The sequence below is a fragment of the Rhamphochromis sp. 'chilingali' genome (assembly GCF_963969265.1).
Source record: "Rhamphochromis sp. 'chilingali' genome assembly, chromosome: 15".
Taxonomy (NCBI): domain Eukaryota; kingdom Metazoa; phylum Chordata; class Actinopteri; order Cichliformes; family Cichlidae; genus Rhamphochromis; species Rhamphochromis sp. 'chilingali'.
The window spans coordinates 2,192,912-2,219,642 of record NC_137942.1 but is presented as its reverse complement, the minus strand read 5'-3'; the positions used below and the strand labels follow the sequence as shown (position 1 = coordinate 2,219,642).

General features: G+C 44.2%; 1 protein-coding gene across 2 annotated transcripts in view; it reads left to right on the top strand.

The window, feature by feature from the left end:
* Nucleotides 1-26,731, top strand: part of LOC308410651 (xylosyltransferase 1-like) — a 38,001-nt gene that overhangs the window by 8,207 nt on the left and 3,063 nt on the right. Inside the window, exons 1-10 of one of the 2 annotated variants that reach the window (XM_080904159.1) lie at nucleotides 77-841; nucleotides 2,636-3,182; nucleotides 5,684-5,850; nucleotides 7,301-7,503; nucleotides 13,771-13,851; nucleotides 14,538-14,754; nucleotides 15,094-15,270; nucleotides 19,823-20,091; nucleotides 24,235-24,430; nucleotides 25,581-25,917. In XM_080904159.1, the coding sequence (XP_080760285.1) occupies nucleotides 2,819-3,182; nucleotides 5,684-5,850; nucleotides 7,301-7,503; nucleotides 13,771-13,851; nucleotides 14,538-14,754; nucleotides 15,094-15,270; nucleotides 19,823-20,091; nucleotides 24,235-24,430; nucleotides 25,581-25,917 (2,011 nt within the window). In that variant the 5' untranslated portion in view covers nucleotides 77-841; nucleotides 2,636-2,818. Of the gene's footprint in view, nucleotides 1-76; nucleotides 842-2,635; nucleotides 3,183-5,683; nucleotides 5,851-7,300; nucleotides 7,504-13,770; nucleotides 13,852-14,537; nucleotides 14,755-15,093; nucleotides 15,271-19,822; nucleotides 20,092-24,234; nucleotides 24,431-25,580; nucleotides 25,918-26,731 lie in introns of those variants that run through there. The other variant, XM_080904158.1, reaches the window with a different exon arrangement.

Sequence of the window (26,731 nt, the reverse complement as noted above, 5' to 3'; positions counted from 1 at the left end):
TGCTGGTGCAATAAGCTGTAGTTTTACGTCCAATGGATGATGATCTGATTAGTGACTAATCGCAAAAATAGTCGGTGACTAGTTGACTATCAAAATAATCGTTTGTGGCAGCCCTACTTTGTAGTAAGAAGTAGAAGCTCTGATGTAAACAAACGCCTGCATTTATCTTTGCATGGTCACCTTTGGTGTGCCACAACCTTCGCTCACATTTGTGACTTTTGGACCTACATCGTGTTCCTGTTGTGTTGATGTCGTTGGTGGATGTAACAGACCAATCCCACTGCTGACCTGTATAACCAGTCAGGCTTTTAATCCAGTTAAATGTGTTAATGTAAACGTGGCTATTGTGAGGCAGGCGTTTCTAATGTTGTGGCTCACTGGTGCATATCTCGGAGCAGGTGTCTGTGCACTCTTGCCGTTTTTGTCAACACTTCAAGATCTTTTACAAGATGTAGATAAATATGAGGAGCACAGCAGCTTTTCGCTGATAGTCACACATGTGGAAGTGGCTGTTCTGCTCTCACTTCAGAGAATTCCCAGAAAACACCACCGCACATTCTTGTCACCACACCAGATCCAGGCATTCTCAGATTATCCTTATTAGTGTGAACTCGTAATCAACAGATGTCAGAGCAACAGGTCTCTTTCCTCCTACCCTTTCCCTGCCTCGCCCCCGGCGCCCGAGGGAACGGCCTCTCCTGTCTCTTGTGTGTCTCCTTTATTGCGGAGCAGCAGGAGGTCTGAAGGCTTCAATAGGAACCTGCTGAGAAGGAGAGCGGCTGAGAGCAAAGTGACTCACACAGGAGCACCACGAGCAAGAAAGCAGTGACTCAGTCCCTCTGTGAGTGTAAAGAATGATGTCTTTGTAGGTAAGCGGTGGTATTTTAGCTGTGGCCGGTCTCCATGGAAAGCACGGCCCTCTGGGAAAAAACGCTCTGCTTTTCTTTGGAGGTGGATCTGTGAAGGAGAGACAAACTTGTATTATTGTGTCGAGCGAATTACAGCCTGAAATGCTCGAGGACATTTTGGAAAACTCCTGAAACTGCATCAAATCGGCCTCATTACAAAAAACATTTCATTTACAAATCTCTGACTTCTTGTTTGCACTGAAGGAGCTGTTAGGAAAAACATCATCATCATCATCATACGCCAGTTTTCTACCTGCTGTCCTGCTTTTTTATGTTTGTAGTCAGTTTGAGTCATTTTGTTAGTGTTTCTGAGCCGAGTGTGTCGGCATCTCGTTTTTCTTTGGTCATTTTTTTGTTTCTTTCTGATAATGTTTTTGTCTGTAAGGTTATGGCTGCTCCAGTCTGCATGCCAAATGTTCTTGGGTAAGATGCGTAACTCCAAGCAGCTCTCCAATGCATCCATCAGAATATGCATGAGTGTGAATGTTGGACAGGAAGCACTTGAATGGGTGAAGGAGGGATGTTGTATAAATCGCTGAGTGCTCAGGTGGAGTCAGGAAGCGTTGTATAAGAATCAGTCCATTTCCCTTTGTTTTGTTTTTGTGTAACAGTTTTTCCTCTCTGTGGTCATTTTGATTTCATTTGTGTGCGTTTGGCCTTCTGTTGTTGTCACTTTGCATTTCTTTGAGGTTTTGTTCCTTTGGTTGTTTTGTGTCTCTGAGATGGCTTTGTGTTTGTGGCTGTTTGGTTTTCATTGTGTTTGGGATTTTTTTTTTGGGGGGGGGGTCTTTGAGATCTTTTTGTGGTTATTTTGTGTTTGCGTGTAAATTGTTGTTGGCAGGTTAATAAGTTTAGACGTTTTTCACAGTTTTCTGTTGAATTTCGAGACTTTGGTCCAGACCGACATATTTCAGAGGTAAGAAAAAACCTCAGTCAGATGTTTCAAGAAGGAAAAGGTGTGTGTGTGTGTGTGTGTGTGTGTGTGTGTGTGTGTGTGTGTGAGAAATCTATCTCTCGCTGTACTCTGGAGGTTTTGTTCCTGGATATCACACTTATAATAATGGCAGGAGAGCTGAAAATGTTCACTGCGGCAACACACACACTCTTTCCTCTGAGCTGATATTACAGATGAGATAATGAAAGGTTGACTGAGAAGCAGGTGGCAAGAGCTGATATTACTGTCTTCCTGCTGGGGCTTAGTGTGTGTGTGTGTGTGTGTGCGCACTCTTTATCCTGGGAAAGACAGATATGGGGGAGATCTGTGGGATTAAAATACTCATCGAGGTCATGTGGCGATGCTGCTGAAACACAGACGCCCACCAGGCTCTGATTGTAGCGCTGTGGACCCCGGCGTGTGGACGAGTCTTTGCTTCTGTGTAACACGTGGAGCTCCGTACATTTAACATGTATGTGAAGCAGGGAGAGCCTAAAGGGTTCAAATGTCTTCCTGACTTGAGCTTTGCTCCCGTCCTGTCCAAACTTTCCTTTCTAGCCTCATCACTTTCAGATTTAGCTGGAAGTTATTTATTTCCTTGCAGCTGGTCCACGTCCCTCACTTTAGTATTTGGATTCAAAATGACGATGCAAATTTTTTTTCTTGAAAAATGCATCATATAATTGTAAATGGATACACAGCCTGTCTTTGTAACTGTTAAAGAAGAGTTTTCTTTGATTTAATTTATTTAATTTTTGCTTTATGTAAGAACTATATTTGTCATTCCTTGCAGAACGTTTACCACTCGCACCGCCCCAAAGAGAAAGTCCGCCTGGACAGCAACAATAATGAGAACTCGGTCCCCAAAGACTTTGACACCATCGACAGCAACAGCAACCTGGGGGCCCGATCACATAGCCAGCGAGTGCCGGTCGGAAATGCCAAACGTAAGCTAGAAAAGAGCCAAGCGCAAAGCATGCTGGGAAAATCTGCCAACGAGGTCCTCAAGTACCCTCCCATCCAACCGAGAGTGGCGGGCCACAATCGCAACCACACCCGTAAAGCCCACCCCAAGCTGCCAACGGTTGCAGCGCCGGCTCAGGGGTCCAATCCGGATTTGCCGTTCTACCAGACCAAGAAGCCGGCTTCTCCTCCGCTGCCGCCTGGTCTGGAGGTGAGGAAGGAGCAGCTGCAGTGTGAGATCAGCGGTAAAGAAGCCATTTCAGCTCTTTCCAGAGCCAAGAGCCGGGAGTGCCGGCAGCAGATAGTAGAGGTGTACTGCAAACACAAGGAGGGGACGCTGATGCCCGAGAAAGTTCCTCGCTACTGCCCCGCAGAAGGTAAGATCACATCTCAGTGTGTGCAGGTAACAACAGACGCGTTTCATATTATTCACATAACCAACAACAAAAAACACAAAAGTCATAAAAATCCTTAAATTGTAGGTTAAAGGAATGTTTTATTTTCTGCTGCATCAATGTTGTTCAAACCTTCTCTTTGTGAGGGAGAGCCAATCAGAATAAAGGGAGGTGACTGTGCGAACGAAGCTAAAACAGATGAGGATGAAGACGAACTGAGGACCTCTGAATAAAATAAATAGAATAGTGAATCATAGTCATCCTCATTACTGTCATGAATGGTGAAAAGCCCAAACGCAGGCTCCAGATCGATTTGATGAAGCAGAGGTTGAACAATCTGTTATGTTTATAAAGTCCAAGAATAAAACAGATGGACACAAAGAAGCAGAGAGGCTCAGAGAAACACATGAAACAGGAGGGAGGAAACAGCTGAAACTCATCAAAGACACTATACTGTCAAAATAAAACAGGAAGTAACCTAAACAGAACAACTGACACAGACGAAGACTCGACAAAGATGCAGGAAGACACAAAACATCAGACATGCTAAACACTAACACAATCAGATTACAGAGATTACTCGACATTAATGGAGACATGCTTACTCTTACTATGATTGTAGCGCATGTAGACATATTATTCAGTCTGAAAGAAACTTACTGTATAAGCTGCCCTGGATACCAGGATTGACAATTGCCCGGGGCGAATAAACCTCACTTCAGACGGCTTTCACATTGTGAGCTGTCTCACAAGCATTTATTTATTTTTAATGTGGCAAAGATGATAAAATGTTTTTGTTGTTTACATGACATCAGTTACAGTGAAGGTACCAGGGATGTATTGTCATGCAAATCTGTGAAATGATTGTTCATCAAGCGGTGACGGTAACAGTGCCTGTAATCCATGCTTTGGTTTATATAATGAACATGTAGCTTGTGAAGAAGTATATGTATTTAGTATTGTTTATTGTTTGGTGTCTATGAACAGCCGTTTATGCCATCTGAGTATAAATGGTGACATGATGAAGATATAAAGAAAAACATGATAAGTTGATGCATGTCTTTGTTTTTAATACGTTTGCAAATGTCCAAAAATACGAAACTCAGGGCTCAAAACACAGGACGTTTCTTCTTGACCATCTGAAGGATGGATGTGTAGGTGGCATCAAGATGAAAGCTGCCCGCCCTCTTTGTCTGAAGCTGGCATGAAGATATAAACAGATCACTTTGATAATCTGTAAATTGCACGTTCAGTAATGTGCTCTACCTCGATGTAGCTGACAGCTGCGGTGCTGCGATCCATCGCTTGCAGTCTGCTCCGGGTGTCAGTGCGACTAAATTTCCACGTGTATGAGCACCTCGAGATTTATTCGTAGTCTGCATGTATTAACCTATGATTTTAGGTCTGAAATATCCTTTCATGTTAACATAGTGATTCATTTGTCAGCAAATGAATGGGCGACAGATTTCAAGACAGAAAGGACATGAACAAGTGGCTGCTTTGAAGTGGCAGATTGCAGTAAGTGGAAAAGGGATTTTTGCCTTCCAAATTTACCCCTTCAGAAACATTTTTAACTGAGCACGTGCCGTAGATGCAAAGAGGCATCCCTCACGGGTGCCAGCTCTATTTTCAGGGACTTGAAGCATGAATGGACACAGAGGAGGACGATGCTCATCCAGCATAATTACACCCTAATTAAACAAGCAGTTTGTAGTCTTATTTTTGGAAAGGCTGACTAATGATTTACTCAGGGCCGTTTGAGGGTTAATTTATATGATTATAGGTTGTTTTGATGACACACCAGTGGTTATATCCTCAGAGTGAAGCCGGGCAGGGGTTTGGTTTCAGATTGCCGGGCATGCGTTCGGTCTTTTAAGGAGTTTGGTGTTTCTGTGCACGTCCCTGGGCGTATTTGACGCATCTCTGCCTCTGCGTTCGACTCAGCCGCCTGATTACTGTCATTCCCCCCTCAAACTCCAATCCCAGCATGCTCCACGGCCCAAAAAGGTCACTAATTAAAGCCAAGCAAGCCAAGGCCGGCGGGATGATGAGGAGGCATTAGGCTGTCAGAGCGTTTGTATGTACAAGATTGGGCTCGACCAGCTGCAGACGGCATGACTAGGAAAGGCGGAAGTGAAGAACTGGAGTGAGGAATGGGCTTAGAAGTGACGCTGATGTCTTAAAAAGGAAACGTTCTGCTTATTTCCAGATCCATATTGGTATTTTTGGGGTCTATCTTTGTATGACTGACAGTTAAACACAGCCCTCTTTACCTTACCTGTCTGAATTGAACCATCTTAGCATCAAAAAGCAGAGAAGCAGGAGGATGGATTTTGTTTGTTACTAATTGCTAAAAAAGGACTATTATTCATAAGACCATGAAACTCACCTGCTAGTGTGAAGTGGACGGGAGGAACACTTTTCACACAGGCAGAGATTCATGGATTTATCAGTGAGATGTTAACAGACCTCCTCCTGTCCAGGTAAAGCTAATGTGAACGTACAGTGGGACGAGGACGCCTCCGATGCTTCTCCGCCTGTACGGATCGCCTTCGTCCTGGTCGTCCACGGCCGAGCCTCGCGTCAGTTCCAGCGTCTCTTCAAAGCCATCTACCACACCTCACACTACTACTACATCCACGTGGACCAGGTAGGACTGCTGACCGTCGCCCAGAGCAGGATTTTTTTGCAATATCTTAATTTTAATTTATAAATATTAAATTTTTTCACTTAAAAGCTGGAGAAAGTTTGAGACCGGCTTCAAATGATCTGTTAGGGAGGATCTGTTCTTTTGCTCAGGTACTTCCTGTTTGTGTGATCGAGTGTGCTGGGTTGGTAAAGGTCTGATTTGTTTTAACTTCAGGTTAAACTGCTTTTGGAAGCACGTCTCTGCTCGGTTTGTTGTTTCAGCCTTGGTGCTTTTAATTCTCGTCACATTTCTTTTAGATGAACTTAATAAAAAAGTCACGCTTCAAGACAAACCCGTAGGCGGAACGAGGCGGGAATCCCGCTCTGCTACGCTGAGACGTCAAACTCATTAAAATGTGTGGTTTTAAAAAGGCAGGAAAGAATAACACAGGGAACAAAACGTAATTAATAATTTAAAATAATGAATGCCGACACTGGGACAGAGATCTCACTTCTGCAGCAGGACTTGGACACACTGCAGCTTTAAAGAACAGTTACAGTCAATGAACGTCAGCACAGTCGCCTCAGTCATCAGTAGCTCATTGCTACCTGAACTTAACACTGTCGTAATTAAGACAACGATCAGAGAACAAACACAAACTGTAGTAATGATGGAGCGTCACAGCGTTTTCTATACTTAATAACACTAATCCTGCAAAACATCTGAACTTAAACAGGTTTCTGATGTAAAGAATGCAGAGACTGTGTCATCTTAAGACTGCTGTTGCTGGTTTAGATCATGTTGTGTAAGCTCCACTATAAATTGTATCTGTTGCATTTTTATTATGTTGAGAGTTTGCGTGGCTTCAGCCTCAAACAGGTCTCCCAGGGGAAACAGATTTCCATCTCTGTGGGACTTCCTGCTACAATAAAGGTTGAATAAATAACACTAACAGTCCCATGAGTCTGTGCACGCTCTGTTGCAAGGCTGTCCACAGTCCTAGCGAGCGCCCCCACCGCCGGGCCGTCACTTTATCTGAATCTGTTATTTTCTTCACGTCTTCAGCTGAGAAGCTTTAAAACTTTGTGCAGCATTAACCGGCTCATAATCAGACTTTTACATCGTAACACGCCACTTTTAGGCAACGTTTCTTGTTCCCTCATTTAAACCTGCACCAAAGCATTTAGCAGCAGTGACTATAAAGCCGGCAGCATGACGCCCAGTCCACATCTCTTGGGACGAGTCCGACACCCTTGATTTCACAGTCTGAAAAATGGAGCTAAATGTGCGTTTATAGTGAGCTTTATAAATCCTGTGGAATGGTTGAGAAAGCAGTTTTGAAGCTCTGTCGATGTCCACAGTAACAAAAGTGTTTGAACTGCTGAAAAAAATCCATCTCCAGTGGATCCCGGGGGGGTGGAGCCTATCACTGCTGTCATATTTCTTAATTGTGATCCTTTCCCTCTCTCAGAGGTCCAACTACCTCCACAGAGAGGTGGTGTCTCTGGCCAGCCGGTATCCAAACGTGCGGGTGACTCCCTGGAGGATGGCCACCATCTGGGGCGGGGCCAGCCTGTTGACCATGTACCTACGCAGCATGGAGGACATCCTCAGCATGGCCGACTGGTCCTGGGACTTCTTCATCAATCTCAGCGCTGCAGACTACCCCATCAGGTAAGAGCCTGAGCTGAAGTTTACACCTGATATTAAAACGTGTTTCTTGATGTGATTACAGTGTGAAGATGAGCCCCAGCTGAAAGTGCCTGTAGTTCATGTAGTTTATGTCGAGTTTGCAAATGTGATCTGACTGATTCTGGTGATGTAAGAAAAGGTCCGTTTGCAGAAAAACAAACAGCCTTTGGTGGATAAAACACCACAGATCTGTTTAAAATAGACTGAAGTTGGTGAAATGAGGTTTTAATAGCTTTTCCAAAACTACCTGCTCACCACTTAATCCCATGAGCAACAGTACCACCAATGCTGGAAGATGTGTCAGACCTAAAGTTGCTCTAAAAGGTCATTACGTGACGACCTTTTATAAAATTTGTAAGTCAGGCTACTTCCTGGTTTGGAGTTGGTTTGCTCCTGAATGTAAAAGCCTGACACTGTCAGTCATCATTTGAAATCCTCTGTTTAAAGAACACAATGGCAGCGTACAGAGTTGTAATTACAGTCAGATCTTCCTGTGAGCTGTGATGCTGATAATCTGTTAACTGACACATTTCTTTCTGCCAGTGTTTCTTGCTGGCTTCTTCCTTCCTCGTACTTCCTCGGCTGCAGGTGTAGCTTCCCGACTGTACCGCAGGTAGAGAAGATAACCTGCGTACGTTGAGCTTGCTTCGTAGTACAGATGGCTGTGGAAGCTGTGCCACTCATGTCAGCTAACAGCCACTAATCTGCCCAGTCCTGTGGGCCTTGTTTGTTTGAGTTGATGCTCTTGTGGTTTATTGGTAACTTGATCTATACGACTGTAAACCAGAGCGAGCCGTGAGCCTGCAGCTGTGAAGCGGAGCATTTCTTCTTGGCTGTCCCGTGTCTCGGTTTGAATCGATCGGCAGTGATCAGCAGAAGTCCTGGATTATGTGAAGCAGTAACGAGGTTACATAAAGAGGCCGGTGGAGGATACGTTTTGGCTCATCGGTGTGTTTGAACTGGTGCAGGGATGTGAAGCAAGATGAGATCCAGCTGCTTCTCGCCTTCCTGAGTAAACGCCTCAGGCAGGTCTTCTAGCAATTTAGGAGCAGGTGTGAGCTGGCTTTGGGGATGTCAGAGGGTCACAGATGGGTGACGTGTGAAAGGAATCAGCTCTACTGCACTTTAATGCACCTCAGCCAGGATGTTGGTTTAAGTTTATCAGGTTTCATTGTGACCTAATCAGTTTCCACAGAGTCCAAAATTAGGTGCAAATCTTAAGAGAAAAGTATGCATGCAGACGAATCAATAGCCAGTGTCTTTGTGCTCTTTCTGAGTAAGTGTTTATCTGATCCACATTCTTATTTCTTGTAAATATTTATGAATGACTTAAAGTTTTAAACCAGAGTTCAACCCTGGAAGCAGACGAATCTCAGAGCTCACATTTCCACTCAAGCCTGTTCTTAATGTTTTGGCATTCAGAGCTACATCACACAGTTGTTCTAATTGGTTTTAGCTCCATCCATCGCATCCACAGGCATTTTGTATGTGCCTGTGTGACAGAGGCATATCATAGCTTTCTTCTTATTGGCTGCCCCTCATAAACAGAGGGTCGGCGCAGCAGGTGGGTGGAGCTTCTGTTCCTGAGACCTATAACGCCTCTCTATGACACTATATATCGAGAAGAATAAAAACGGCATCAAACAGCATAACAGTATTTGTACGTGTATATAAATATAAAAGCCAAGTTATTAGGTACACTTGTTCAGCTGCATGACCGAAACTCATTTAGTGATGTAGACACAGAAACGCAGGTAGTTTCCACGTCTACTTTGATGTGGCGTGGCTGGTCTGAGTCTTTCAGGATCTGCCGCTCTGGTGGAATTGTCCCACAGGACCATATCTATGGTGTACAGATAATAGTCTGAAAAAGAGAGAAACCAAATTTTCTTTAACGTTTATTTAAAGATAATCTGTCCTTTGGTCGTTAACAGAAAGAGACAAAATAAGAATCACAGTCTTCACATTCAAGTGAGCTTTTATTCATTTTCCTGCTTTTATAATCTGTGAAAACAGATTGGCTCTGAGCAGTGACCGGCCACGGTCCACAAAATGAGCACAACAGTGCAGGCAAATAGCACGATGGCGTGCACGCTCGCAGCACACCAACATGTCATTAGCATGTGGCTGCGGCCCTTGCTAATGACATTCTTCTCTGTGAGGGAAGAAGACACAGCGTTTGTAATGCATCGATCATTTTCTTTGATAAAATCCATGAAAGTTTCCGTCCTGCTTTCCTCTCAGGATGTAAGTCATTTGTTGTATTACCTCCAGCGGTTAGTTTGCTGTTTTAATAGAAATATAAACTATACATGAACTAATTAAGTCACACACAGCAGAAATCCAAACATAAACAAACCGTACATGGAAAAGCAAAGAGAGAGCTGTCACCCTGAAAGGCCTGAGGCTACTCTGATATTAGCTTTTAAATGGAAAGTTAAAGGTGACTGAAGGTTGTTTAAACTTTACTGGTGGACGGCTGAGCAGCTGAGGTCATTGTTTACTTTGTACACAGTGAAACAGATTTCCACACCCTGGAGTCTGGACCGAGAGCTAAAAGCCTCACAGATGCAATCAAATTTATTTACTTCTCCAAATCAGACCTGGAGTCGTAATGCTGACTGTTTAAAGCCAGCGTTCATCTAAACGAAGCAGTTTCTGTGGAGAGCTCCAGACTGATGACACGTGTTCATCTTTCAGTCTTTTTTCTTTCCCATCGTTCTGTCCTCGTGAGCTCACGAGCACCGGCCTGCTGTCCTCCATAACAGCGATGGTTTGAACATGCTTCTGGCTAAAATCCATAACACAGCTGCAGCGTTAGCACCACAGCATCCATCGATCGCTGTGACGTCATGAGCGATGGCGGCTCTCTGGGGAGAGGGGGTCACACAGCTTTCTCTTTCTTCACTTAAACATTCAAACGTTTCTTCCAAATGGCTAAACGGTAAAACTGCAGATCAGTCTCTGCAGTTTTCAACTCTTAAACTGTTAAAGCAACAGACAGAAATGTGCATGAGCACAGCAGGAGGGCGCGTCAGGAAGTCCGCTCTGTGAGGAGGACGTTCAGTTAATCGGGACAGAGAGGAGCTCAAAGTGAACCCGTCACACTCTATATTATTCTTGGACTCTACGAGAGGTGCTTTGAATGAGTCGCAGCTCCTCGTTTATCTTCTCACGGTTCTTTGTGCAGCTCCTCAACTCATCTTCTAGCCCCGCCCACTTAAAGCAAACCACCTTCTGATTGGCTGCCCCTCGTAAGCAGAGTGTTTGTGCAACATGCTTGGATGTTTGCAACATGTCTGTCATAACTAGACCCGCCCAAAAGCATAATCTGATTCTTGGACCCTAATGTGGATCATAATTCATAAAGATTACATCATTTTGAATTTAATCAGATGTCATAAAACCATCAGAAAGGTCACAGATCAGCAGATTCGAGACCTGTTTTCTCGTCAGTCTTAAGATCCACTGTGGAGTTTGTGGTGCCATGAAGTGTCCAGAGTCTGGAGCAGGGGTGAGGAAAGGTTTTGGGAGATGTGGATAAGTAGGGAATGAGTTTATTGATCGCTGGTCCTGATGAACACTGGCAGAATAAGACTATATTGTTCTGACAATGAGATGACGGCTAAACAACAGAGGCTGTGGAAAAATCCGATTTAGCAGAGAGGGGAACGCCCTCATCCAGCTGAGCAGGAAGGTGAAATAAACTTAATGTATGCAGTTCTTTCAGCTTTCGCCGTCACGCTGTCTTTGCACATGTGTGTTGAACGTTGGCACACTGCAGGGAGTCATGGACGGCCCGTCTATCTGCAGGCAAAAACCTAATCAGATGTTTTTTAAAACAAGCGTAGTGTTTGCATGTAGATTGTGGCAAACAGGTTCTTGTTTTTTAAAAAGATAAAGGTATGTTTCCATGAATAATTGGGGCCAGCTGTGGGCCAGAGGCCTCACCGAAGGAAGAGACACAGCACTGCTCTGTGGGATCATGTTTTTATCTTTGTTCTTGGACAAAATAAGAGAAAAAGATGATTTTAGTGTTTTGTCCATGTACTCACCACTGCAGGCCAGTTTGACAGATGTACCAACCCAGTAACTGTGATCAGCTCAGATTAGGAGCTAAATACAAACTGATGATTTTCCAGCTGTTTATGTTACAAATGTGTCGTTCATACATTTAAGAAACAAATGAAAGAAAACAATAAGACGAGAACATGAAACTCTTCTGTTATTGTTGAGTTTCCTCCTAAAATGATTGATTTATAGTTAAGGTCACATTATGTAGAAAAAAAGGTTGGTGCATATAAACAGTGAGTCAGCAAAGAAACACGAGTTCATGCGTCTCAACACGAAGGGAACAAAACAGTTTCAGCCCTAACAGATGTCAAAGCATCCGAATTCACAGCAGCCCCAAGATACAAGTTCTGTAAATATAATCTGTACATGTGAGAAATCTTTGGTGATATACGACCAGCTATAGATTGCTGTGCCTCTGCACAGCAGCAACACAAACACGGCCACAAATGCACACATGCACGCCTGCGGTTCGTCTTAACGACTGTAATCAGCTGTAATCAAAGCGATCTGTGCGTCTGCTGTCCTGTCTGCAGCTCGGGCCGACACCAGGCTCACGCTGTGCATGCTGGGAGAGTCGTTGTGAGCGTCTCAGCTTCAGGCCTCGCGCTGAAGCCGAGATGCTTCCCCTCGCCTGGAAGAGGAAGTAAACAAACTGGGGCAGCTGTCCCAAAAAACAGCCTGTTTCCAGGTTTGTTTGTTTCTTAGCTAAACGTCACTTAACGACCATCACCTCGATTCCCCTAAATGGAAGATTGTTTTTGCACAGTTTACAACAAGAGCCGCATCCTGCGTCAGCAACAGCATCCTGCTTAGACGTACGGCCGTCAAAGGAATTAAAGTCCTCATCAGACACCTAAATGTTTGGTTTGGTGTTGTTTGTGTTCTTCAGGAGGCCAAAGGCTCACGACATCATGTCAGGATCAGATATGAATGAATTATTACATAATGGGAGACTGAAATAAAATAACATACTTATTTTTATTTTAATCCCCCCAAGGAAAGTAGAACAGCTCATTATGAGAAAATAACTCTAATGAGGTAAAAATTACACAAAAGAATTAAATAGAAAAATAAAGTAAAATGAAATACATGATCGCAGTCAGTAAAAATCTAAATAAAAAACAAGTGAACACCATGTGAAGGCTGAATATAGAACTATAAAGTAAAATGGGTCAAAAAGTGCAACAAAGCCAAATAAACAGTTACTAAATACAACAGAGTGTAGAGAGTAGATGAGAAAACACAATAAATCAGCTCTATAAGATAAAAATTTGCTCGATGGATGAAATAGAAGAATGAAAACTTCTTGCAGTGTTGTTTCAGTGTCGTCTGATTTGGTGATATGAGCAGCTGAAGTCTGGATGCTTTCAAAAATAGTCCTATGAATAGTTTAAAGTTGGGGTCACATGACAGGTGGGCTGTTATTATTACACCTGGTGAGCCTGGATTAGGACTGCTGCTGTTTAAAAGTGTTTTTATTTTCTAACGGAGGATATTTAGAGTAATTTTAAAGAGTAACACTTGACAAAATGAACCGTCTTTTATCTTTGTGAGAGCACGCTGTTGTTTCTGATCGCTTTTATATTATTTTAGTTGATTACGGTAACTTTTCACACACCAGCTTTTACTGTAACTGTAAAAACAAACACCTAGACTCTGTTTTGGATGAAGCTCCAGCTGATGTGCTTCAGACTCACGTTAGACTTGTTTAATCCAGGTTTGGTTTTAGGTTTTTGTATATCTGATATATTTTCCTGTTCCCCTTTCGTCACAGCAGACTAACTTCCACGATGTTGAGATCAGAGCTCTGCGTTTAACCGAGATTTGTTAAACTGTTTGCTAACAACAGGGATTTAAAACCAGCAGACGTTTCATTTTACAGCTCTGACCTGATGCGTTTCATCTTCATCTTTGCCGTAGTTGTCCTAATATTACGTTCTGAACAGCAGCACTGAAGCTCATGGTGACACCACAACATGAACATTATAAACCTTGTTGCTGTCAAACTGCTCGTCTTCTAGACATAAACAGACTGAAACTGTTGATACTCAGGTCCAAACACATAAGTCACAGCAGCGTTCGCAGCACGGGGCTGGGTGTGTTTGTTTCTGTGACCCACACCTCCCGGTCAGATGGAGTCTGATCTGATGATTCACAGCTGTCGTCTCTCCTCAGGACCAACGAGCAGCTGGTGGCTTTCCTGTCCAAATACCGCAGCATGAACTTCATCAAATCTCACGGCAGAGACAACGCACGGTAAGGCATGCGTGCCCCACGGGCCTTTATTAAAACAGTGCAATGAAGTGAAAAACAAGCTGCACAATAACTCAGCGTAACGTTGGGCTGCGGGCCGAGCCGCTGAACCTGAATCGTGGATTCATGGAACAACGATTTGAAGCTCTCGGCGTTTGTGAGCGTAAAGCGGGGAGATACTTGGAAATGCTCCTGCGCTTCGAGAAAATGATCCCAAAATTATATCCAAGTTAACCAAAGCTCGGTTCCTGGAAAGCCCTCGAGGGGCCAGCGCAGTTCCACTGAAACATCTTTGGCTGGATTCACAGAAAGGAAATCTATGTGAAGGAAACACTGCTCGCTTTCAGGTTCTTTACATAAGCCTGTGTGTGTCGCAGTGTCAGATGCTGATATGAAATATCATATTAAAACAGACATAAATACAACATGTGGGCTAAACACCGCACTCTGTTAGGGTTAGCACTGGCTGCTGCCCCTCATCCTCCAGCCTTTGAATCACAGAATAGCTGATGGGAGCTGAAACGGGATTTCAGACAGAGAATAGACTGATCAATAAATCAATAATAGATCAATAAAAACTGGTCTACTCTGCATTAAGTAAAATAAATAACATTAAAGGTTAAAAGGTGTCATTATTAGGGCCTCATTACAGCACGCTTCAGGCTGAGTAATCGTAAGCGTCCTCTCAGTTTCATCCGTAAACAGGGCCTGGACCGTCTCTTCTACGAGTGCGACACCCACATGTGGCGTCTTGGAGATCGAAAGATCCCAGAGGGCATTTCTGTGGATGGAGGCTCTGATTGGTTCCTGCTCAACAGGCGCTTTGTGGATTATGTGGTCAACTCCAGGGACGAGCTGGTCGGCAGCATGAAGCGTTTCTACGCCTACACGCTGCTGCCCGCCGAGGTAACGCACACGCACACATGTATAGAACTCTTCAGACACGCCACGCCGATGCAGAGTCTGTCATTTTAACAAGAAAAAAGTATTCCAGCAGAAACGATCCCGGGACATCCTCCAAGTCTGTTCTCTGAAAATGAGGCAATATTTCAGTTTTATTTCACTTTAGGAATATTTGAAAAACCTGAAACACTTCTAATTTTTTACATGAGTCTCTTTATCATCACAATCTTTTTATATATTTAATAAGTCAAAAAGCAAAATGAGATTTTGGTTTTTTTCTGCATTAAATGCATAAAACAGCCAAACGATGATGACTGATACACGTACCTCTCCCTCCTCCAGTCCTTTTTCCACACCGTGCTGGAGAACAGCGCCCACTGCGAGACCATGGTGGACAACAACCTGAGGCTCACCAACTGGAACCGCAAACTGGGATGTAAGTGCCAGTACAAGCACATCGTGGACTGGTGCGGCTGCTCGCCCAACGACTTCAAGCCCTCAGATCTGCCGCGCTTCCAGGTAGGACGCCACACTGTGCAGCATCATGTGACATCACAGCTGGCTTAGAGCCAATCAGGGCCCAGCATAAAACTTGCATAAGTTCAAAAAAATACGTGGAGACTTGTCACTTACGTGTAAAACCAGCACAGACACGAGTGAACGCAGGTTTGTGTTTGGAGTGAGTTGTCCTGTAACACCGGCTCACATCCCAGCAAACACTTGAGTCTGAGTTTAATGAGTTGCTGACTGTGTCCATGAAACGTGATGGTCCAGTAGAATTAGCTCAGCCTGAACCAGCTGCACACAGCTGGACTTGTTTCTGTCAGGATGATGTGCACAGACGTCTTTTGTAGGCTAACCTGGACGTTAGCATTGCCTGGTTCCCTGCTGGGATTTTCTCTGTAAACTGTTGTTACTGCAGAAAATAAGTCATTGCATTACATCTTCACACATTAATACAACTTTAATGATTCCTGAAGCATCAATAATATCATTAACATTAGTGTGTAAGTGACTTAAACACTATCACCGCTAACTGTTTAATGTTCTGGACAGTTTCTTGTTTGAGCGTTCAGGGTCAGCAAAACCCTTCATCTTAACCAAAGAGCTTCCTCCATCACATGGGACACAACTAACCAATCAGAGACTCGGACTGAAACGTGACATATGAACATGTATATATTTTTAGTAAAATGATTCATGAGTTAACGTTTGAATCTTATATAACCACAAACGCATTAAAAACATTTGCTTTGAGGAATAAGAAGTACAAATTGTTAATTTCCAGGTTTCCTGTATACAGGCAGTAATCACACAAGCAGCACAGCAACACCAGTGACATTTGTGTGGGTTTGTTTTTTTTTGTTTGTTTTTTTTAGCAGAACTACACAAAAACTGATTTGAATTCCAGAAAAGTTCATTCGGACGTCTTATTGTAGATTACATTTTGGTGGGAAACTGAGGGACTGTTTGTGTGGCTGTTTTTGTTTGTTTGTTTTAAATAACTTGTGAATTTTAGGTCGACTCTGTGGGTATGAATTAGCTGCTAAAACATTAGCATTTTCTGTCTCTTGATTAATGTGTACTGTCCCCTAAAACCCCGAAAGAAAAACCTTGGGAAGCCCTACAGAGAAATCTGTTAACAGTTAAAGATTGAACTGAATTTGAAAAATCAGATTCAGAAGTGAAGATGCCTGCAGAAAAGAGAGACCCGATCTGATGTGAACAAATAATTCGTCCTTCAAAAATTCGTAACAACGAACCAAATCCCTTCAACAGTAGTTCCCTGATAGAGGCAACTTTTGCTCCTAATATTTACCAAACTTACATCATTAATTTACGCAGACCAGTGACGAGTGAAGCTCACCGTTTGCAGTTTAGCGTGCATACAGTTGCAAGCTGCTTTGGAACCCACCCAGCCTCCCGTTTTCCTGCTGTTCCCGACCTAAAGTCAGATCTGTTGTACTGATGCAGCTTTTTCCACCTCTGGCTAAAAACAGAGTCTCGGCCATTATGAGCGGCTGTAAGAAGATCCTGTCACAGTTATGATTGGTGGTGTGAGAACACATGAAGGCTGGATAAATCCACACTTGAGATTTACTCATATGAAATCTGGTAAATTTGTGGCCGTATCATGTCTCAGAAGCTCCGCCTTCTTTTCCTCCTGAGGTCACCAGAGATCAGAATAGCTTCGCATTCACAAATTAGCAGTGCTGCTTTTACTTCCAGCAGGCGGGCCTCAGCTCGCTGTAACAACAGACCTGAGGACAGCGCCTGTGGTGGGGCTGCTGATGGCTTCTATAAGGAGAGCTGATCCTGGAAACGGCTCTGCACTTATGGCAAAAATATTTTTAGAGCTCGGTAGCTCCCCAAAACTCACTGCTGAGGTTTCTCAAGGTTGTCATTATTATAATGTCGGGTTTGCCAGTTGGAAAAGCAGCTCAGAGTCCTGGATATAAGGGTCACAGGACATATATGTACATACGCTTTAGTTTTTAGACTAGGCCCCAATAAAAAATAATAAAATGCACTGAAAAATCAGTCATTTGTAGCAAACTGTTTACATATACAGCATCAGTTACTGCTCGTTTAGTTGTTGACTTCTTTAAATCAGTTGGAAACATTTCACAGATAATGTGCAGACTTGTAACTGACCAAAGTACGTGACGAGCAAAGACTTCACTGGTGCCGGCGTCTGAAATGTGAATACTGTGGTTTCATTAGGTTCCTCTGATGGGAAGCTTGAGTATGTTTGGCTTTATTTGTCACTTTAAATGTCAGGTTGGGAGTTTGAAGGCTTAGTTTGGTTTCTGTTGGACAAACTGCTGCCAACAATAATCAGTAATGGGAATAATGAGGGAATACGGCTCTGCTGCAATAACCTGAAGGATAAAAGGGTTAAAGATGATATATCTGGGCTAAATAAAGCTCCAGCATCACAGTCTTGCCTGACCTTTGTGGGCACAGCGGAGAGCTTGCAGTTAAGGTAGATTTATATGATTCCCTCTGATCTGATGATGGATGAAACAAAAAGGCTCCCTGACTCTGTAACTAGTGGTTTCCACTGTTGTTTAGCTACAAATCGCCCAGAATAACTTCTCAGAGGAACAAAGCTGCAGGCTGCTCAGGCCTTCTCATTAGTCTGGGGTTTCCTGGCTCGCCGGTGCTGCCGGAGCCCACCGAGTTGGCGTGGTGAGGTCACACCCTCCTGGTGACATCATATAGCCACGCCCTTCTTTCCTGCAGTTCTTCTTCTCGCTCTCAGCCTCTTCGTCACTTCTGTCCCACATGTTCTGAGCACTTCTGCTTTTTATGATCAGCAGCTAAACCAAGAGCTCTTTGAATTCTCAATAATAAGGATCCAGTGTATCAGTGCAGGTCATACACTGCACACCTTTATGAAAGAGCTCCTAAACTCCAGCCTTTTGTGACCTGCATGAAGCGATAGCCCTCGCAGGACCTGAAGATCTGATTTGTCTCTGCTGAAAACCAGCAGAGCTCAAACCAGATGTGATGCCGTCCCATCATCACAAACCTCAAAATGTTTTAAATGTTTATTCCTTTATGAGCTGAACCATAATACAGATTATTACAGCAGCTGTTTCTCTGCTGTGGCATAAAAATTACATTCATGAGCCGAGAAATTTCACCAGTTAATATTTGATATGATTCACCTTTTTACTGGAAACCAGTCCAGGTGGCGACCTCATAAAGTTGTCAATGCGAATGTTCGCCCGGTACTTTCATTACTACCGTCTGATTTGATCATTTTCGTGTCTTTTTTCCCATCACAGCTATTTTAGGAAAGAAGGAGCCGTTCACGTCTCCTTTGAGATCCCAGCATGATGTCAGGCTTGTCTGTTGGGAGTGGTTTGAGTTTGGAGCCTGGGAGTGAGAACATCATATGGCAGACCTTCAAAATGCTGCTTTTGGTTTCCAGACTTGGTTTTAGGTTAGAATCAGGTGTAGGTCGGGGTAAGCTGTCTGGGAATGTGCTGACTCACAGGGTTTTCACATGGACTAATGTGTTCCCGGGGAGGTGCCGGGCCATCCTTCCACTGAGAATAAAATGATGCAAAGTATGTTTTTCCCTCAGTGCGCGTTTAAAAAAATGTGTGTGATGCTGAGTCTTTTACTGCAATGACAGTTTTTAACGTGTGAAGCTGCATGCTGGGGGTTTCTGACTGAAATCGTGATCATCAGTATGAGCTCGGTGGCTCTGTAGCTGCCGAGTGATGAGTTGATGTTTGTTTACATTTTAATTTCTATTTATCCGTATAGAAATTCCAGAGCTAAAACATCTGGACATGTTGTCATGTGACTAAAAACAAGTGAAAACTAAATATGTGAATAGAAGCATAAACTTTAACGGATAAATTGTTAAAATACTTAAAAGGATAAATGGTTGAAATTGTTACAAGAAACAAGGACATTATTTGGTTTATTATTTCTAATGCTTTAGTGATAAATCTTCCATGCTTATAATTGTAAATGGGTGAAACAGCAGAAAGTAAAGGGTAAAAGGTTTAAATGTGCATCGTCAAACGTAAATAGTTTAATGTGGCAGTGAGTTAAATCGCTGAAAGTGAAGCTAAGTGGTTAAAATTGTTATCTGTGAGTGGTCTTGATGGATGAATGGCTTACAGTGCAGTGGAGACATTATAAAAGAGGTTAAACATTGCATTAATGGTCAAAAGCAGAGGTAGCTGTGAAGTTAACGCGGGTAAAGTAAAGGCTTCAGTGTTGGAGCTGTTGGGCTGGTGGGAAACTGACTCATTTCATTACAACGTTCATCTCACTGCACCACAGCTGCAGAAAGCAGTGACTGAGGCTGCTGAGCTTCATGTTTTTCTTGGTAAACATCAGTGATCCTGCAGGTATGCTGGACGTAAACAGCATGAATAAACCTGTTTGTGACAGCAAGGCACCATGGGATTGTATTCCTTGTGTTTGGACTCATTTCAACCAGTGAGTCAGTGAAAACAGTAAAATATCTTCTTTGTGACCATCAAACTGCCTTTTATTGTGCACATATCTTCATCCCTCCTCGCCTTGTCTCTCCTGACCGCAGCAAGCGTCCAGACCCACCTTCTTCGCCCGGAAGTTTGAGGCCAGCGTCAGTCAGGAGATCATCAGCCAGCTGGACGCCTACCTGTTCGGAGCTCTCGCCTCGGGAACACCGGGTCTGCAGGCCTACTGGGAGAACATCTACGAGGCAGAGACAGACGGACCCGCAGGCCTGTCGGACTCTGCGCTCACCCACTACCACGCCTTTGCTCGTATGGGACTGTCCCGCGCTGCCAGCTCGCTCCAGGGACATCCCAGCGACAACAGCTGCAGGTACGAACAAGGGTGCTGGGCTCCAACCACACGGAAATCCCAAGCGTGCATGTGCATGTATGCACTGGGGTTCAGAATTGTCCCAGAAGCATCCAAAGGCTCTTTTGTTAACACCAATAACCACAAATGGGAGCATAAATGTTCAGAGTGCATCGAATCATGACGTGTAACTTCAGGGTAAACAAACAGGAAGTGTTGCGCTTCACGGCATCAACAGAAAAACATTTTCGGATTAGCAGAAAAATGATTCTCACAGCTCAGATTATTGACTGTCACCGTTTCACACATGGACACTTCTGTGAGGATATTTTCCACAAACGCCACACAGCAGGAATCGATCCACTTCAGAGCCACTCGATACTGGAACCGCTCCGTGTGGTTTCGTTGAGGGGTCTGCATGCATGGAGCTTGCAGGAATAATGCCCACTCAGTAGCAGTAAATGTGCCCGACTGTGAGCTGCGGTGTTCGCACACTGGCCCAGTCTGACGTCACTGACGGGTTCCAGCCGGCTAACGTATGATCGTGTGATCCATCTGCATCAGGCATTACGTTCTCTCACACCTCTGTCAGATGATGTTTACAGAAGCTCAGGCTGGAAAGGATGTGTGAAAATGAGTTATGTTGCTCAGGTTTCCTGCTTTCTCTATATTAATCAAATGTAGTGCTGTGCAAGCTTTAATTAAAATCATACTGAAAACTTGGCCTACATAAAGAGTCCAAACACGTCAGCCAAAAAGCCTCTTTTTGGTTTGTAAAGAGGGAATTTGGGTTGTTTTGCTCAGGTTATTTTTCGAGCTCAGCTCCTCACCTGCAGGCAGGAAACGAGATAAAGACCTCGGCTTTATCAGGGGCAATCAGGCTGGGAATAGCACAGGGTGTTGCATGGGCGAGCATCCATCTACAGGCGTAATCGTGTCTCAGGATCCCTTTTTTCCCCACAGTTCTCATTTATTATCTACGTGATCGGCCATGCAGTGCAGTGTTTGCAGAGCCTTCAAGTTTGAACTCCAACAACTTTGAAACTGTAAAGTGAAGATGAAGCTGTTGTTGGTTTGAAGCATTCGTCTCATCAGGTTCAGCTCAGTGTTTGCACAGCTGTCAGAGGCTGGAGCAGAGGTGCAGGTATCACCTCCATCAGTTTCCATCAGTCACTGTTATTATTGGCTGTGCCAGTAAATCGTGCTTTTTGCAGAGAAAGAAACTGTGCAGTCGTCTTCTCAGGGGAAAGGGGAGGACTAGCAGATGAAATGTCTTTCCGCCAAACTGGCCACCGCTGGTGTTTGTGCAGTCCAAATTAAATATGAAGATAAGGCGAGCTTGTTCCTTTGTACAATCAGGCTTCAGTTTCTGCACAGGCTAGATTTTTCCAGCTCCGTCTCTCTCACAGACCCACAGTAGGTACAAGGAGGTACTTGTTGCTGGAGCTTGGGTGGGGACTGGTGGCTGGCATGGGTGGAGGCAGCATTATGGGAGTGTGTGTGTGTGCAAGGGGAAGTAGGGGGTGGTTAGAAAGGGCCAGTCTGTTTCCTTCAACCTGTGATTTCAGTCGGAGACCTCTAAAACCATGTCTGCAGTAACATAGATGCATTTGAAAGCAGGCAGACACGGTTCCCTTCACAGTGGTGCTTTAGTTGGTTTAACAGGTCCTTGGAGATTCTCCACATCCTCTGTAGAGATTCAGGGATTCAAGCTGTCACGTTAAGAAAAAGTGTTTTCCAGGAAAAACATTCGCCTGCCCGTCCGAATGGAAAAGGAGAAACAGACATAAACACCTGAAAGACGATTTTGATAATAAGGTGAAGCCATTCATCAGGAAATGAATGATAGCCGACCTGATGTCATTCTTCAAAGAGCTGGTTTCACATTTGGAGCAAAGTACCTTTGCATGAGTCAAAATAATCCTAATCTGTGTCAGTAAACGCTGGCCGGTCCATCCTCTGTCTGTCTCAGCGCCCTTCTTCTTTGAGTTGTCTTTAATGGGATTGGCTTCCCCTTCAGAGCAGAAAGTCAGAATCGTAGCAGGATGGGGGGGAAGTGCAGCTCACAATCAGAGCAGAAAAATGAACATGTTAAGGACTCTTTTACATAAAGATTAAAGAGCAGAAAACTGTCTGAATTTGAGCATTTACAGAGTTTAAAGCCTGAGTTTATTATATATACGAGCACTACTGCAACAGTGTGTACACAACAGAAGAAAATGCAGAAAGGGAGATAACAGACTCCATAAGCCTTAAAATCTAATCATCAGAAGCTCTGAATGTTGTAATTGAGGCTGGATCCAAATGATTGGCATTACTGTGGAGAGCAGTCACATCCTGGGTGCATCTCAAAGACAACAAGGGCAGCATTACCTGTAATTTACTACCATGTTGAATTAACCACAGACAGTCAGTGCTGATGTTTCTGTTGTCTTCTGCGAATGGGGACATGTGACTAACGACAGCCAATCAGGCAGCGAACCTGAGCGTCAGCATCATTCCTAGGGAGTCTGAATTTCTACCAGTCCAACAATACTTGGAAAAAAATAAATAAAAAAAATTAAACAGGAGGAGTTTTTTAGGAGAATGTAGGTTTAAGTTTTTAAAAATATTTTTGGAAAAAACTTGGAGTAATTTGGAGCCATAATCCAGCAGCTGCCTGTGACGTTACAGTGCAAAGCAGGGAACTCCAGGCCTCGAGGGCCGGTGTCCTGCAGGTTTTAGATGTGTCCTTGATCCATCACAGCTGATCTAAATGGCTAAATGACCTCCTCAACATGTCTTGAAGTTCTCCAGAAGCCTGGGAATGAACTAATCATTTGATTCGGTGTGTTGACCCAGGGTGAGCTCTAAAACCTGCAGGACACCGGCCCTCGAGGCCTGGAGTTGCCCACCCTGCTGTACAGTAATGCTTAAAGCGTTTCCTGTATCCATCGTTTGCACTGAACACAGACCATCTGTGGAAACGTCACTGGTTTTCCTGCACATGAAATGTCAGATGATCACCAGACTCATTAAGATGAATTTTTATGGATAAATAATGTTTGAATCAAATGTTCATTTGATCCATTCTGTAGTTAATGGGAAAACGTAGGATTAACATAGACTGTACATCAAAGACGGCTGTCGAGAGCAGGATGGTTACATTTTGAAGGCCCAGCTTCAGCCATGCTGGCTTTTTTCACAGACAGAAATTACCATATGTAGACGAGCGGGTGGAGTGCCAGATAATTAGCCGGCTTGGTTAGCAAACTGCATTCATAGACTATGTGGGCAGACACGATACCCGCTAATTAGTGCTGAATAACATCCAATTAAAATCCTAGAATTTCACACATCAAAACTGGAGCCCAGACTTCTTGGGTGGCATGTCAGTACAATTAACTGCGCAGCAGGAAAAGTATTGGTCAGATGATTGTATTAAAAATGCTCCAAATACTCCAGAGGTCCAATTCAGGGACTCCAGTGAGGTGAAGCTTCACAGCTACAGTTACTTGTGCCATCCACCTGACGGTCAACTTAGTGAGATCCTTAAAAAAATCATTTTATTTAATTGATTAAATTAACAAACATTTTTGTGTTAGTCTGTAAACATCTTATCTGTAAAGTTGGGTATTTTAAACCGACTCGCTTTGAGACTGCCTCTAGTGGACGTTAGAGGAACTGCAGTTTGATACATTGTAACAAACTGCACTTCCTGTCCAAAGCATCATGTGTTCTCTGGTAAATGTCCTGTATTTGTATAGCGCCTTACTAGTCCCTAAGGACCCCAAAGCACTTTACACATCCAGTCATCCACACATTCACACACTGGTGTGTGACCACCACCAGTAGGCAACGGGTGAAGTGTCTCGCCCAAGGACACAACGACCGAGACTGTCCAAGCCGGGGCTCGAACCGGCAACCTTCCGATTACAAGACAAACACCCAACTCTTGAGCCACGATCGCCTCTGATACTAATAAAATAAGATATTTTGTCTTGAAGGATAACACGGGTTTGATCCACTTGGTGAAAGTGGGAAGGAAAAACTTTTTAACAGGAAGAAACCAGGCTCAGAGAGGGGCAGCCATCTGCTGGGACCAGTCAGGGGAGGAAGTTGTATCTACTTTATTGTATATGTGATTTAAATATGCTTTTTCTTTTTTTTTCTCTCCTTTCTCAGGTACGTCGGCGTGAGTCACCCGGTGTCTGTGCACCTTTACTTCCTGTCCGACCAGTACCAGGGCTACCTGGTCCATCATGTGGCTACCAACCAAGCCTCTAACCAGTTGGAAACCCTGGAGACCTGGGTAGCCGCCAAAGACCACTTCACCCTGACCAGCTCTCCACATGCCGCTAACAGGCTCCAACACATCCAGGTCAGACTTGTGTCTTTATGAGGGCTCTCTTAACTAAACATAAACCTGGACATCGTTCTGCAGTCACCGTTTTGGGTTTATTATTACCTCAGTTTACATGCCTTAATATATTCTCAGTTACAAAAATGTCCCAGGATGCTTTAATGTTTTTAAGTCTAAGAAATGATTGATCCCTGCAGGGAAGTAAAAACAAGGACTAAAAGCAAATATTCAAAAATTAGAAAGCAGGTAAATAGAAAAACGTGTAGGTGAAAATACAAAAATTTAGAGTGAATCTCCAATCTCACAGGATTACAGAGAAACGAAAGACAGCAGAGACGTGAACAAGAGCATCCCACACACGGCCGATGTGACTGTGACGGTTGTACCACGCTGGGACTCCAACAGTTCAATATTTCTGCTGCAGAAATGTTAAGTTGTGGTTTTATGACCGGCTAGAACAGGTTAATTAAAGCCAACAGTGAACGCTAACAGATCAGCCCCCTGCAGTGACGCTGACGTATTCTAGAGCAGCTTTCACACATTTTCAGCCAGTTTCAGGAGAAACCAGTCGGAATACTTTGTAAAGTTTTCCTTTGTCACAAGACAAGAGCCAGAAGGAAGCGACATCACGTGTAACAGTGTGACGTAAAGTCTATAAAAACGAGTTCTTGGATATAAGGAGGTCACTGATTGTGCGAGCTCGATCTCATCGGCCGGGTCAGTTCAAAGCCGGGGCCCTGGTGGCAAAACCAGCCAGCTTTAGATCGGATCAGCCACGAGGGACCAGCCTGAAGCTCTGAGGCCCAGGAGTCGACACTTCTGCGGTGTAGCTTGGGGCCAGACACGACATGCTTTAAAAGTGATCAGTAAAATATTAAAGTGAACTCTAAAAATATACAGGAAGCCAAAACCGGCCTGAACTAGGACTAAAACCAGTAAAGAAGCTGAGTTGGTGCATTCTGGCCTAACTGGAGGTGAGAGAGTGACTTTTTGTTGATGCCAGAGAGGAGAGAGTTGGAGGAATCGAGCCTGGAGAACAGCTGGTAGGCTCCTATCAGTAAACGCGTCTCACGTGCACCTTTCTCTAACCGATGTCTAAACTCTGTCAAGCTGCAGCGCATTCGTATAGACAGCTTTAAGAGTCGTCTCTGACCTTTCTGCTGTTCAGGTGGGGACCGACTGGGATCCTAAGGAGCGTCTCTTCAGGAACTGGGGGCGTCTCCTGGGGCCAGAGGACGAGCCGGTGGCCGTGCAGCGCTGGAGCCGGAGCCAGAGCAACCTGACGGCTACGATTGTCTGGATCGACCCCACCAACGTCATCGCCGCCACCTACGACATCCTGGTGGACGCCTCCGCTGAGGTCACACACTACCGGCCGCCTCTCACCTCCCCGCTGAGGCCCGGCACGTGGACACTGAGGGTGCTGCACCACTGGAGCCCGCTGGGCCAGACCAGCTTCATCGTGGCTCCTCTGGAGTTTCACAGGCAAAGGCCGATACAGCAAGGTGGGTGATCGGACCTCATCCTGCTTAGAAGCACGAGTGCAGGGTTTCCAGGAAATATACAGGACCAAGGGAGCTCTACCTGTAAAGAATAAGTGCAGGTTTAAAACCTCCCTGAGATGGGAAGTCTCTGTTTTGTGCTTGTTCTTGTGAGTCAGACTTGGACTTTTACACATCATTGCAAGTTTTCTCATCTGTTTTGGCTAAACCAAGTTTACAGCCTCATACTTTAGTAGAAATTCATTGGTGGTTAAAAGAAAACGTGTGTTCTTAGTAATCAGAGTACTTTTATCCACTGGATTCATTTCACTTACATGCACAGCGAGTTATTTCATTTCATTTATTTATAAAGCACATTTAATAACAGGTTGGGCTTAACCCTGGCACAAAGTGTCGGCCTGCAGAAACTCTCCTGGAAACAAGTGTTAACTATATGCAGGATCTTCATACTTGTTCATGTCAATAGCAGATACTTAAATTACACAGAGCAGAGGCCCTCCTGTCACAGCTGTCAGCACCATGCAAACATATATTTATAGTGGCGTATCCAATCGCCCTCTTGCGCCCACACAGGGTCACCTCTGTCCGAATTAGCCTGCCCCGGGTTAACGCTCGGTTTGTTTGACCTCCTCGGGCCATGTGTGGGTATCCAGGGGATAACTGCAGGACTAAGTAAAGCTCGGTGCACGAATAGACACCGAGGTTTTACAGGGCGCTGCTATGAAGTGCAGGTGGTGCGTGACGTGATCTGATCGGACTGTTGTTGCACAGGCATCTGTAACTGGTGGCTGTACTTTAAAATAACAGCATTCACCTC